The sequence below is a fragment of the Rhinolophus sinicus genome, chromosome 13, assembly GCF_057876585.1.
Source record: "Rhinolophus sinicus isolate RSI-liver-muscle chromosome 13, RSI-T2T, whole genome shotgun sequence".
Lineage (NCBI taxonomy): Eukaryota > Metazoa > Chordata > Mammalia > Chiroptera > Rhinolophidae > Rhinolophus > Rhinolophus sinicus.
The window spans coordinates 50,072,791-50,087,145 of NC_142513.1; the positions used below are offsets into that span (position 1 = coordinate 50,072,791).

The 14,355-nt window shown below is 45.9% G+C and overlaps 1 protein-coding gene across 13 annotated transcripts in view; it reads right to left on the reverse strand.

Moving 5' to 3' along the window:
• TJP1 (tight junction protein 1) overlaps positions 1–14,355 on the reverse strand; it is a 195,550-nt gene that overhangs the window by 11,190 nt on the left and 170,005 nt on the right. For 9 of the 13 annotated variants that reach the window (XM_074318108.2, XM_074318104.2, XM_074318111.2 and 6 more), the window contains 10 exons: positions 13,991–14,175; positions 13,793–13,888; positions 10,656–10,738; positions 9,831–10,041; positions 9,430–9,530; positions 5,991–6,341; positions 5,432–5,671; positions 3,942–4,814; positions 3,703–3,800; positions 2,111–2,338 (listed from right to left, as the gene is read on the reverse strand). In XM_074318108.2, the coding sequence (XP_074174209.2) occupies positions 2,111–2,338; positions 3,703–3,800; positions 3,942–4,814; positions 5,432–5,671; positions 5,991–6,341; positions 9,430–9,530; positions 9,831–10,041; positions 10,656–10,738; positions 13,793–13,888; positions 13,991–14,175 (2,466 nt within the window). The remainder of the gene's footprint in view (positions 1–2,110; positions 2,339–3,702; positions 3,801–3,941; positions 4,815–5,431; positions 5,672–5,990; positions 6,342–9,429; positions 9,531–9,830; positions 10,042–10,655; positions 10,739–13,792; positions 13,889–13,990; positions 14,176–14,355) is intronic. The other 4 variants (XM_074318113.2, XM_074318112.2, XM_074318110.2 and 1 more) reach the window with 1 other exon arrangement.

Sequence of the window (14,355 nt, forward strand, 5' to 3'; positions counted from 1 at the left end):
CTGACTCCCATTTCGCTAGGGAGATGACCGACGAAGCAAACCACAGGGGCTGAGCGAGGGCCTGCCCGCCCTGCACACACTAACTGGGGCTGTCCCTCAGCAGCCACGTGTCTGGGCTTCACTCCTTCACTCCTCTTCCATCTCTGCCCACTTCTGCTGCAGGTGCCGGTGGTGAGCAAAGCAATGAATGAACTCGCGCAGCAGTACTAAGGATAGCCAGCAGGTTCGCAGTAAGTGACCATCAAGTGCTCCACCAGAAGTCCAGGGCGAGGCAAAAGAAACCCAAGTGAAGGCACAAAAGAGTGACAGACCACAGCAGCAGCTCTGATCCCCTGGCAAGGTGAGGAGGGACCGGGAGGCGGAAGCAGGCCTGCCTTTGAAAGGTAACGAATGTTCCTTTCTGGCAAGACCGTGCCCACCACCAGTCATAAAGCGAAGGCAATGTTCTAGACCCTGTCTCCAAGCTGTACATAACAGAAAACGTTAAGGCTTCTCTGGAAAACCAAATGAATATGAACCCAAACATGTGTTGCTGTCTGAGCCCCTGGCAACACTTTTTACTTATTTTTTAGACCTAAATGTCCTCTTTTAAGGCTGTGTTCTATTTACCGAGTAAGTAACAGGATAAAAAAAATCTCCTTAACCTATATGCCCGGACCCTCCTCTCACAGGAATGAATGTGTTTAATGACAATTAAAGACAATTACGAAAGGTCCGCCCTTCTACCAGACCAATGTGAGTGCCTACGGCACAGTGTCACGGTGGCTGGGGTCCGGACACTCTTCAGATGCCCTGGGCACCTCTCAGTGTTGTGTTAGGGAAGGTCACAACAGTATGTACACGCATAAGACACTCTGCGTTTAATAGAACTCATCGCAGCGCTCAAAATCTGCATTTGTATTGCTTATAAACTGCCTTCTTTTGTGGACAAAGGTTTCAGTGGGTTACAGTGGAAAAAAAGGTTCTAACTCTTCACCTCAAATGATGTCTTAGAAAGACAGTGGTTTGTGATGGCTTGGTGATGTGTCCACTTGGTCAGGCTGACAACTGTCACAGCTATTCAAATACTAACGAAGGTGCTGCTGTGAAGGGGATTTTCAGATGTACCACCTCTAATTGGTTGAGTCTCAAGTTCATCAAAAAGAAGGTTATCTGGATGGGATCTTTAAAGAGAACTTGGCCTTCCCTGTACTCAGAGACTTCCAAACAGTTTTGATCTTCTCTGCCTGCCCCAGGGACATGCTCAGCCAGGTCCCACAACTGTGTAAGCAAATTCCTTGAAATAAACCCACACCGCTTTTCGTCCCTGTGGGCTTGTTTTGTGGAAATATGAACCCACCTGTGCCTGTGTGGTTTATACCCCCTCTCAGTACCACATTCTCTATCACTTGGGGTTTAGCCAGAGGGGCAGAAGCAGCAGGAGACAGGAACCCACACAGGCACATGTGGGTGTATACCCCCAAAGAACCCACAAGCAAGAAAACTGAAGAGACAAGTAAACAGAAGGGAGCAAGACAGAACAGGGAAAAAAAGACTGCGAAGCGTGGGGTTCAGGCCTCGCTCTGCCTGTCACGTCACCTCACTGCATGCTGGTTTCCTCAGGTATCAAATCAGCCCAAAAATCTCTGAAGTTGCCCTTGCTCCAATAATAAAAACAGACAAGCTCTTTCTTGCCTTGGAAAAACCGGCTCTCTGTTACCTTTCCTCAGACTGTGTCGTCCCCACCACATCCCTGTTTTTGTATCTTAAAAACCAAAGCAGAAAAGGAGGAAAAGAACCAGCATGGACTGCGCAGCACGGAAAGAAGAGACTCTTCCGATTCACCTGAAAACCAAGGTCTTCACAATTACTCTCTTAACTTTGATTTTAACGTCTTTCTTAATGCAAAGCTTTACAGTCTGATGTCTGAGTTTTAGAACAAAACACACCCCCTAGAGCTAGGAAGCGCGTAAGTGCTGACCCGCTGGAGCCTAGAGAGAGTACAGCGTGCTCCGTACTTAGCTGTTTCCTTCCAAATGCACTGAACTTCCTGTGACTGACTACACTCTGCGATCAAACCTGCATGTGTCACCTTATTTTCAAACGGCAAGTCTTCAGGGAAGGCACTTACTTGGAAGAATAACTAGAAAAACCGGCTTGGTTCTGAGCATGGGCTGGCTTGGCAGGCTCCGGGAGGTGGCCAGCAGCAATGTGTGCAGAAGGCTTGCTCTCGAAACTTCTCCGATCAAAGTATGAGAGCTGTTTTCGGTAATATTCTTCATCTTCCTCAGGATCGTAATGATTTGCGCGAACAATGTCTTCAGGGGGCTTCGGCTGAGGTTTCTGAGGTTCTGCGATCCTGACAACCAATGGCAAATGGGACAACTTTTTAATGTGCATGTTACAAAGACAGTGGAATAGAAACGGTTGATGCTGACCTTCCACGGACTGCGGTGACTACCCAGGGAAGGCCGAGCGGTCAGATGGATGGTCTAAACCCCACGTCTTCATACACTATACTCAAAACGCCCAGGGTCACTGAACACAATCAAATAAGCCTGACCATTGCCGGTCAGAGGCCTCGTGCAGGTCAGCAGCCGTTAATTAGAAAAAGAAAAGGAAATGTAACCAAGACAGTGAAGAACTTCCTGAAGGACACACATACAGCAACATGAGCAGCAAGTAATAACTGATAAAATTTAACAACTTTTTAAAGGGTTTTTAAGAAACTTTAACCCAAGATCAATAAATGATCCTCATATAAGGAAATAGCTCTATACCATCCAAAGTTCTAGAGGGCATAGAAGCAAATGGGGAAGAAAGTTATTAAGCAAATTAACACATCATAATCTATGCTCCACCTAGTAAATACTAGAAACTTCCATCAAAAATGGATAAACTTAAATAGGTTTCACACACCCCCCAAAAAAGAAGAGGGGCTAAGCTTCAGTTTTTATAAGTTTATTTTATGTAAAATAGCACATCTGCTAATGATACTGGCTAAAGGAGACACCGCAGTAGTTTACCTTTTCATGAAAAGCACTGGACATCATTTAAAAAAGGAAAATGTGTATGTTAGTTCCTCTTTATTATGAGCACAAACGTAAGCAAATAAGACACGCTAGTTAGGCAGAAGACTATATTCAAATCCAGTGTCACTTACGAGCAGTATGACAAGGCCACGGTTAAGAACACAAGCGGCCTGCTTTGTCTCGCAGCTCTCCCAAGGCCAGTGACCCCAGCCTCGGTGCCTCCTGAAGATGGGCCGACAGCGTCCTGCGTGGCCCGAGGTCCTTAGCATAACTAGGGGCAAGCCTACAGGGTATGCTCACTGAATGCTCAGTTTTAGCCGATCTGAAACTGTTTCCTTATCTCTGAAAACTAAGTTTGCATATTTGAAAGCACATTTAAAAGTAAAACACATAAAACGAATGTTAGAACTGCACAATTTTTATCTTAATCATTTGATAGAAAACTCTTTTCAAAGTATCTGTTTCCTGAAGCTGTAACCAAGCTCTGTTACAGAGGTATAAGGAAGGCCTGTGTTTTCCTTTCTAGGACCACCTGTTTTATTTCACTAGAAAGGCTAGTGGTTTTCTTTCAAGGGCAAACGATGTCCTCTCCCTTTTCCTTTCTCTCCCCTACTCACAGTCGGAGGCCTGCTCACTGACTCAGCAGTGAGTTCCGTCAGTCCCCGCCACAAACACCACCAAGTGTACCCACCTGTACAGTGTTTTGTCATGTTCACTGAACTGATTCTGAGAAGTGGCTTTTGGACCAACGACGGGAGCACCTGGAGGTTTCGATGCTACCTCTGGAGGCTGCAGAAAGAAGACAAACAAGGCCCAGGAGCAGAGAATTACAAAACAGGCTTCCTGGAGGGGCGGTGAGGGGGTGGCTAAGCAGCATTTCACTGAATGTGCGCATGCAGCCAAGGCAGGCACACACAGGTCCTCCTTTACCTTAAAGCCAGCAGTGTGGTTTTCATCCTTCTTGTTCTCCAGGGACGCAGACCTTTTGTTTTCAAACATTTTCACCCTAGTGAGCACAGACTGTGGCTTCATGGCCGGGTCTTCCTCTTCTTCAGTCAGAGGTGGGGGTGGAGGCAGAGGTTTGGTGGCTGGAGGCAGGACTTCCGGCTTGTGCTGAGAGGCAGGTATGAGGGGAGGGACGGGGGCGGCGCCCTGCAGAGGCTCGTACTGGCCTGCTTTGGAGGCGGAGCCCTGGGACGGCACTGGCTCGTACCCTCGAGGGTACTGCTCACAGTACTGCTTGGGCTCCGAGGCCTTCGGGCCTGCGGCAGAGTAGGGCTGGGCCTCGGCTCTGTATCTGGCATGCACCTCGTAGCTGGGGGCAGGGGGCTCTTCGTGCCGGAGGGTAGAGGTCCGAGGAGGCTGTTCATAGCGCGGTCTGCTGTCGTAGGACAGAGGGGCTGGCTCTTCAAACCGCGGGAAATAGCCCCGTTCGGAGGCCTCTTCGGGATGCTGCCTGGGGTCGAGGTCCCGAGAGTGCTGGTTCTCAAAGGCAGGCCGGGGCTGGTAGGGCTGTTTGTCCTCGTAGTACGTCCAATGCTCCTCGTACGCGGGGATGCGCTCTTCGTAGCGCAGACGCTGCTCGAAGTTTCGGGAGAACTGGTCTGCATAGCTGGAGGAGTCATATCTGTATGGGGGCTGCTCCAGGTCTCTGCTGGCTTGTTTCTCCACATACTGCGGCTGAGGCTCGTAGCTCAGGTGAGGCTCCTTGTCTGGCCTCGGCCCCGGGTGCCCAGCAGGCAGCTGCTTCAAAGCCGGGTTCTGCCTCCCCATGTCTTCGTGATACGGATCCTTCCTGTACACCTGCATGGAAACCCACGGTGAGTACACAGGCGTGCTTTCACTTCTAGACGGAACTATGATTTATCACGAGAAAATGGTACGTTCTACCATTTATTACCAGGATAGGAAGACATTAGTGGAGAAAGCCAGTTTCAGTGAAAGCTCAAAATTTATAGTGCAGGGAGAGGCTTGTATGTCTTAGCATGTGCTACATGAAAAGTGAGTGAAAGGTAATTATTTAAATCTAGCAGAAATTAATGCACTGAACTATTGATTCAACTTGATTTGGACATTGAAAATAAAAATCATACAGAAAATTTATGGACACCACAATTTATAAAACATAAACATGTCTACCGTGGGTCTCAACTACGTATTAAGGAATTCTGAAAGACACTGAAAAGCAAGAAATAAAACAATGAAAATATTTAGCACAAATCCGATTCAAAGGCCTACTTTCAAACCGCCAGCATACTACCGGAAGCCATGCACACTACAAAACGGAAGTGGCCTGTCCGATTCGGAAGCTCTGTGGCATGTGCGCCCAGTCACAAAGCAGAGGACACTGAGGGGAAGCAGCAATGATCACGTGCCAGACAGAGGCAGAGCAGCACGAGCGCGACACTGCAGCCCGGTACCTGTGGCGGGTCTACATGCGACGACAATGAAGCTTCTCGGTCTCTTAGCATTAAGTGAGCTGCCTCGGCACCTGGTGTTCTTACAGGGCCAGCTTGTGGCGAGTGAGAGGCGGGAGGAGCTGGGGGGGGCCCCTCCAGTCTGACATGAGTGCAATCTACGTTATGAGGAACAGCAGAGGTTGATGGTGCTGGGGTGGTTTCAGGCGAAAGGGAAGGGGCTGGAGATGAGGCTTCTGCTTTCTGTGAAGTGTTTAAAATACTTTCAATACAGTGTTTCTGTTGCCTGCTAACTTCCCACCTCTACTTATCGTGGTTGGTGGACACACATTTCAGTGTGCTGAATACAAAACTAGGACTTCAGGTCCGACATTAAACCAAAAGAAATTCAGTGTACTGCACCCACAAAGTTTAGAATTCAGTCCTTGGTATTCTCACCTCGGAATTCAAAATGAATTCTCACTCTGGAGAGAGGACAGCATATATTCTTTAACTCAATCACCACATTCTCGAATCTGACAATGCACCTCCGACTACCACACGCCGAATGCTGGCCGCTTACCTGTTGAGAGGCTGTTTTAAATCCGGGGGAGTCTAGTCTATGAACTGGCTGTGGCTGCGCTTGTGCTGAAAAAGGAGGGTATGTGTGGCTCTCGTGCTGCATCCCCGAGGCGTCCTCTCTGACAGGCTCAGAGGACCGAGTAATGGCAGACTCCGGCGGAGTCCCAACCTCATCATTAAGAGTTTCATCTAGTTCTTGATCAGTGTAGGCCCCGCCTTCTGTGTCTGTGTCTTCGTAGTCAGAAGTGTGTCTACTGTCCGTGCTATACAGTGAGTACTCACTACCTGGGGCTGACAGGTAGGACAGACGATCATCATGCAAATCAAGGTCGTCACTTGTGGCACCGTCCGCCTGGGTCAAATAAAAGTAAAGTAACACATTTATTCAGTAGTTCTTTAAGAGATGGCCTTTATTTTAAAAGGGAGATAGAAAAGGATATTTTTCTTTGAAGAAATCCCATCTGTTTCTTGAAGCTTCTGGTGAGGAAAGGTCAAGAAGACCGGACAGCACACATGCACACACACAGAGCAGCCTCTGAGACGTGACAGGCTGGGATGAACAGAACGCTGGCGGGCCAGTCAGGAGCAGCTGGGCTCCGGGGCCCAGCCCCAAAGACGGCGAAGGGAACCCTGGCGCCTCTCGAGTCCGTCACAAATGTGTCAGCCCAAAGCAAGGGGAAGAAGGAGACGGCTACGAGAGTAAGCTCACAGCAACGGGGACAGACCCACAGAACAATGCACGAGAGAATAACTATGAAAACCAAGGCCAGAGTTCAAGTTGAGTCATAGCTAATATAAACATAAAACAACTTTTTTAAAAAGTTGGTATTTGGCCCTAAAGCTTTTATAAGACACAATGGAAAAGCATCACCTAAGTGCTGGATGCCTTAGCAAGAATTTTTTTCTTTATTGTTTTGCACAGGTGTGGTAGCCAATGGTGAGAGAGAAATGCTGTTCCACTTCTCCTTTACAAGTAATTTAAGAGCCGAGTCAGTGTTTAATAGACTGCGTTACCTTCTGAGTAGAGCAGAAGGAAATGAGAAGTATTTGAGGAAAAGGGAACTCAAGACTTAACAGCACCAGGCTGTCACTGGGTACCACCGTGACACGAGTTCCTGAAGATGGTGCCAGGACACCGTGCGCGCTAAGGCGCGAGAACTGCAGGGCCTGGAGTCAGAATCCAGACAATGGTTCTTCCGCCCCAGCAAGGACGGAGGGACGGACAGAAGGCTCGAGCTGCCTGACTGGAGCTTCCCACACAGGTGCCCCTGTACACGCCTGACCCTGAGCACTTGATGTGAGAGACGAGGGCGTGTCAGGCCTCCGGGCGGCTCTGGTTTTCACCAGAGCGCCTGCCGGGCTCAGGACACAGACCCCAGGGCTCTGCTCCATGGCACAGCAGTCTCTCCCACTCATGGCTCCTAAGTTCTGCAGAGGATGCTGAAGCAGAGAAGTCTTCTCGCTCTCTACCTTGCCAGGGTTCTGGAGACTGGAACCCAGCAGCCAGCCAGGGGAATGTTTAAGGCCATGGTGAAGAACAACCTGGAACTCACCAATCCCCCTCGCTTTGATCGTGGTGAGAAATGCAAAAGTGCACAAGAACCAAGGGTTGCTTTGAACCAGGAAATGACATACGCCTACATGTTAAGAAAGCTTCGGGATGACTTTTCTTGGTTTAGTAGGGAACACACAGACTGTATCAGATCTTATAAAAAGGAACGCTTTGAAGCAATCAGATCAAAGTAGTGAGCGTAGGAAAGTCAATGTGAAATGAAGTGAACTCATCTAACCAGGTAAATAGACACGAGTGGAAGGGGGTGGGATAAGTCAGGCCTGATTTAAATTACAACAACTTTTTCTGATCTACAAAATGCATCAGTTTATCCTAATAATAAATGATCTACTTTCCTACATCAACAGTTGGGGGAGTTTGACCTTTACTTGGAAATACAAGCCAAGAAAGGAAACCATAATAATATCACAAAGAGAAATTACAGAAAATTAAGATTTGTGGATTAAAGAAAAAAACACCTCTCAGACCGGCAGACAGTCTACACTGTGCATTTATGAACTAATTTCCCTTCAAGAATCACCAGCAGGCCATTCCCGTCGGACCTGAAAAGGTGCTAACAGACCTGTGCTGTCACAGGCGATTAGTACGCAGAGGGCTGCGATCCTTTTCATCAAAGGCCCCGAGAGAAAAAACTAGTAAAAGCATGTTGCTGTCGAGTGGTGTAGTGGGTTTTCTCCACCATGACTGGTCTCTCAGGTGTCCCAGCTGTGACGTCAGTTATGCAAAGTGGTCTGGGGATCTCACACACGGTCCAGCACGCAGAGGGGCGCTGATGAGAAAACCCTGGGTTCCGGTACATTACTACAGGTGGGAAGAGCAGACACTACCGCTACATGTAAGCATTCGGACCTCTCTTCTTGCAGAGGCTGCGTGTTTTCGGGGTAAAGGAGGGGTGGTAAGCATGCAGCATGCACGCAGGGCATCTGCAGCCAGGAAGAGGAAAGCAGGACCATGCAGGGGCACGACACAACCAAACCAAGCCAACAGGAAATATAAAGAACAAAATAAAAAAACAGATATCCTGTCTTTCCTAGCAACCAAAACGTGTTAACACTGTACTCATCTGAAGGTGAAAGACATTAAAAACAAAAAGTTCTTCAACTGGATGCTTTGAGAAAACTATTACCTCTCCCCACAAAACGAACAGACCTTTCCTAACACAAGAAAGACTGACAACAGAAAGTATTTCAAAGCTGGCATATGGCTGCATGTAAAATCAAAACTCAAAACCAAAAAGGATATATTGTTTTGTCCAACGTTTCCTGCTATGTTGTAAGAACGTTAACAGGTGCTGAGTGGAAAACAAAATTCCCTCGGTAAGAATTTGTGCTTAAGCCTTGCAGTAAAGTGTGCTTTTTACGTTCGACTTCTCAGAGCCGCTAACGCGCAGGTGCACACTGGCTCTCCTCACAGGGGCTTCTGCTGGCAGCTTTTCCCACCATGACCTGCCTTCAGAGGGCCTTTGTTTTTTCCACAGCAAGTCCGGAATCTCTTGAGCTGAACACAACATTTTGGGGAACATTTGTTTCACCCACGCAACCCCCCTCATTTTCAGAAGAGGAAACCGAAGCCAGGGTCCAAGTCACTCATCAGTCAGACAGAGGCAGAGTCAGAACGCAACCCTGCTTTTTTTGGTTCTAATTTAAAATTCTCTGGAGAGAACACTGAAGTGGTAATTCAACAGTTGGGAAATGTTCGGTTCTCTTGCTATCAAAAACCCCTTTCACCACCCCTATGTACAATTACAAAATCCTAAAAGCTAACTCTCCCCCAATTACTCTAATTAGAAAACAAAGTAACTCAAAGGCACCTCTGATTAGTTATATAATTTAGTGAACAGGTTAAAAAATGACAGGAAATGTCTTACCTTTCCCTCAGAAACCCACACCAACTGGTTCTGTTGCTGTTGAATTGCTTCTTTCAATGCACCATACCAACCATCATTCATTGAATTTAAGTTAATTGTGGCTGAAAATAAATTAACAACATTGTTTTATGAACACTGCCAAAAGTCAGAATTCATTCAAACCTGCTTAGAGCTCAATTGTCACTACTGAGTTATCTGAAAGATGGTGTCTGAAGACACAAAGCTTTGAAATTCTATTTTGGCCTGTACATTTTCTTTGACTCGAATGGCACCTGTTAATACAGCAGGCAGCTCTCCAGGCAAAGGTTATGTAAGCTTTGGTATTTGAACTACACAACATTTCTGCCTACTTAGTGTTGCCCAGACACTTTAAGCTGAAAGAAGGCCCTGAAAATACTCACTTGTAAAAAGATGGTGATTATTTTTCCGAAGTTTGTGAGACCGCTCGTATAATTTCCTGGCACTTTTCCGAGACTCTGGACATAGCCTCATTCTCATGGTTTTCACACCTTGCTTCGAGTCCGGGTTAAGGAACACTACAATTGGGTACCACTGGGCGTAGTTCAGGCGATCCACTGCATTTGGTGTTACATCTAATAAAGCGTGTTTGTCCTGGAGATGCAAAGAAAAAAAGAAACAAGAACGTTAGATGCAGTTAATGAAGAATCATCACTTTCAGAAAAGGTCCCAGCCTAGACATCCCAATGGTAACAGACCTTCAATTGTGCTCCAAAATGTCTCAGGAGCACGTAAGAGAAAATCGGTAATCAGAAGTTAATTCAATACAATTTCCAGCACAACTTAAAAACAACAACAACAAAACACCTTTTAAGCAGTTCACTTTTAAGACAGCCCAATACCTGCAGGCTGACATTATTACCTATGTTCAGACTGGTGATAAGTACAGCAATTTCACGTTCCTGACGTGATGCCCGAGGAACACCATGCTCCCCATCGCGTAAGTGTTAAGTGCAGCTTGAACTGCACTGTGCAAACATTCTGTTAGCAGAGCTGAATACTGTGTACCTTTTTGGGGGTAATCAACGATCCTCTCTTCATGCATGTGAGTGATTATTACGCCTTTCAGTAAGGGCTTCATTTTCTTACGATATACCAGTAATCAGTTTAGAAAAACTACTTTCTACTTTCCAATAAACCAAACCCCATCCCACTCAAAACACAGCACTCACAGCTGATATGAAACAGGTCAACTTTCAGTAACTTACCTGATCTATTATTTGCTTTATTGTGTGCAGGCGAATAATGCCAGAGCTGCGTTGGTCCGTCCCAGCATCTCGTGGTTCACTTTCTGTTCATGAAGTCGGGACAAAAACAAAACATCACCTTTGCAGTAGGGTTAGGTCAGAGTCTCAGCTAATGGGCACTACTGCCGTGCGGGCTCTGGGACAAAGTTGAGGGGCTGGCCTCCACCCTCCAGAGGCCAGTAGCAGCCCCTGCCACCCTTTCGTCCCCCTTGGCACAAAACCAGACATGGCCAAGTATCCTCTATGGGCAGAGCCGCCCCTGGCTGAGAACCTCTGGCAGACGTCAACAAGGCCCAGATGAGGAGAAGGCAAGCGAGGCACTTGCCTCAGGGGCAAAATTTCATGGGTGTCCCCACTCCAAACCTCAGCAATCACGTAATATATGGAGACAACATGTTCAAAACATCGAAATTAATACTCCATAATGAACACCACACCAAAAATTTTAAATAGAATCAGAAAGTGGAACTTGAGTAAAATTAATTTAAGATTGTCACTTGGTCAAGAGACAACATCAAAAACAGCAATTCTCTCAACTGAAAATGAGGTTTTTAAAAAGTAGGTTTAAAAAATAATATTGACGAGCTTTCTTTCATTAAAGCCAGGAAAGTAAAATTTTAAATTCAGTGTTTGGTATACATAACATATTTAAATTTAAAATAATGTGAGTTTTAATATGCATTAGTCTAAAAAATTTTCTAACTACTTTAATGTTCTAGAAAAAAATCAGCCATTGAAAAAAACCACAACATGTATATAGGGATGCATGCTTTTCTTTTGCCTACGGCTCCAGTATGGCTTGGTGTGGCACTTTCAATGCTTTTGCACTCTGTGCCATATGAGAACATGGTATTATTTATATGGCACACTGAGGAAAGGGGAGAAGGCTTCTCTTGGCCAGAACCCCACCCAGCCACGAGGGCTGAGGAGATCAACACCTGGGCTGGTCCATCGCCATCATCAACACGGAGGCCTGGCCAGGGAGTGCTGGGTTAGAGACCTTCATGCGTCAGTACAGGGACCAGGAAGCAGAGGAGGGCGCTCATCTGTACCCGTGAGACAGACAGCCTGGGGCTCATACTGGCAACTTCCCCGGACAATATGCCAAATGCAGCCTGGGCCAGTGTCTAACCAAGACCCTCAGCGGTCCGACTGATACGAAGTTCCTCACTAGACTGTCACAGGGAAAGCTGGGAAGCAAAGGAAGAGCTCTGGTGCTTTAGATCAGACAAAAGCAGAGATCTGGAAAGCCAGGTCACACTGAGGGTCAAGGTGAATGACATGACAGTGAGACCATGGCAAGACAAAGGTCATCAGGCAAGGAGGGTGGAGTTTCAGACCTGGTGGACACAGAACTGAGCCGAGATCGACGGGGAGTGTGGGTTGGAGAAAGTGCTACTTGTTCCTAAACTCAAAAGACTGCCATCAGATTTGAAGAGGACGCATATTACTAAGTGATCTATTTTATATAGACAGCTGAGCTATCTGAACCCCTTTTCTAGGAGCCTGGCTGTAGAGTAAACCCAATTAACCCATCAACTGCTCCTTAAGATAGAGCCCTGTAACTGTCAGCACTTACTTTTCCTAAATTTAAAAACCCTAAGTTTGGTTATGGGTGGGGTCACCACCAACTTCAGGCAAAATATTGTCTACAGACGACCAGAGGACCCCTTCTGAAAAAAAACAAACTGATGGGGAATCAGAAATCACTATTTTCTAACTTGCTTAAATTTTACTATTATTTGTCTGCAAATCTTCTGAGTGTCAGAAAATAAATACCCTCATTCAACTTCACCAGCAACTAAATGAAAAGCAATTTAACAGTAAGGCAACGTTCTGATTCCGTAAATGAGCACTTCCATAGTTTAAAAGTATTCATGAGGGTCTCATACAGTGCTGGTGAGAATAACAAGAAAGGCACGACCCTCTGGAGAGCAGCAATAATTACACACAGCAGTAGCCAGAAAATGGGCATGTCCTCTGGTTCTTTCCTTCCTATCTTTGGGAATTTTCTTAGAAAATCATAAATATGGGAAAAGCTAAATTCTTGAGGAGTTAAATCCTCTGGGAAACAAGGCGAAGTATAAATAAGCAAACCAAATATGGAGATTCCTGCATTCTTTGTAATAAAATAAAAATTTGAAACAAACTATATAAATAGACGGCTCATCAAACCACAAATTGATTGCAGAATAATCAAATAAAAACATGGCATTATCTCCTAAGAAGGAAAATGAGGTACAAAGCTTTCTAAACAGTATAAATAAAACCCCACAGAAGTACGGCTAGGAAGGGCAGAAAGCACAGTAAAATTTAGGGTGATGACGACACGTGTCAAAATTAATTTTTTAACTTTTCCAAATAGGGAATGATGTTTTTATAAACAGAAAAAAAAAGTGTAGGTTTTTACATATAACTTCTATAACTTACATGTAAGGTTCTACATGTGACTTCGCAAGCCAAAGTGGTCGTGACTAAGTCTGTATATTTAAACTACCATAATGGAAAGGAAAACACCACAGAACAAGGAAAGGAACTGCAAGCAAAGGCCAGCAAGCATTTACAGCACTACCTCCTCAGTATCTGTACTTAGTACTAACTTACTGACCTGTCTGCGGTAACAACTTACAGCATGAATCATGCTTGTAGTATTCTTTTTATGTGTTTGAGTATTTCTGTCAGCCTAATGACTGAAAGCCCTGGACCGCAGCCACAAAGGGCGGGGTTCAAAGCCGAGTTTTGTGACTCACTGGCTGGGTGTCTGTCACCGCAAAGTTCAGCCTGAAGAGGCTGGGGTGGTGCCGACCAGGGCCGCCCTCAGGCTCAGGATACTCACCTCGTGGCCATTCTGGCAGGTCAAAACAAGACTGTGTGCTAAGCACTTCTCTTGTAAAGCCCAGGGCTTCAGAAAACAGCAGTTCTCATTATTGAAGGAAGTTGGTAGGACAAGGACACACTCAGGTCACCCTCCAAATTAAATAAATGGGTAAACGGCCAGTTTTCACTTCTACTCAGTGAATGGATCAGACCCATCCTTTAGAGTAAGTAGTAAAGAAACACCTTCAACCTCATGTGCACTCAGTCTTGAGGCTACTTACTTGCAATCTGATAGATGTCTGGTTCTTCTCTTGCCAGCTTTTCTCTGGCAACATCAGCTATTGGTCCGAAGATAGTGACAGGCCTCAGAAAGCCAGCTGGGGAGAGATGCAAATGAAGAGTCGCACAGCTTACACTTCTTCTTTCTTAAGTACACTGACATTAAAGGGTATTAGGTTAGTCTGTGGAAAATAAACTACCTTCTCGAAGAACGACTCTTTCATACGCTGGGAACTTTGTTTGAACTGGCTGAGCGGACAAATCCTCTCTGCTTTTTCGAAGGTTTCTCTTGGAGCTGCGAAGACCTCGGAATCTCCAGAAGTCCGCTCGGTCTCCTCCTGCTGTTTTCGGAAGTGTGTACTGTACACTGGCTAACTGCTCAGCTCTGGACAAGAGAAGATAAACATAAAATAAGGCTATTTTAAAAACACAATGGAAAAGACTCACAATGAAACAAATGTCAAAATTCTGGACAGAACACCACATGCAGTTTAAATCTTAACAGTTAAACTAAAATAAAGGCAATTTGCACAAGCAAGTCCATTATAGACACGGTAAATATGAT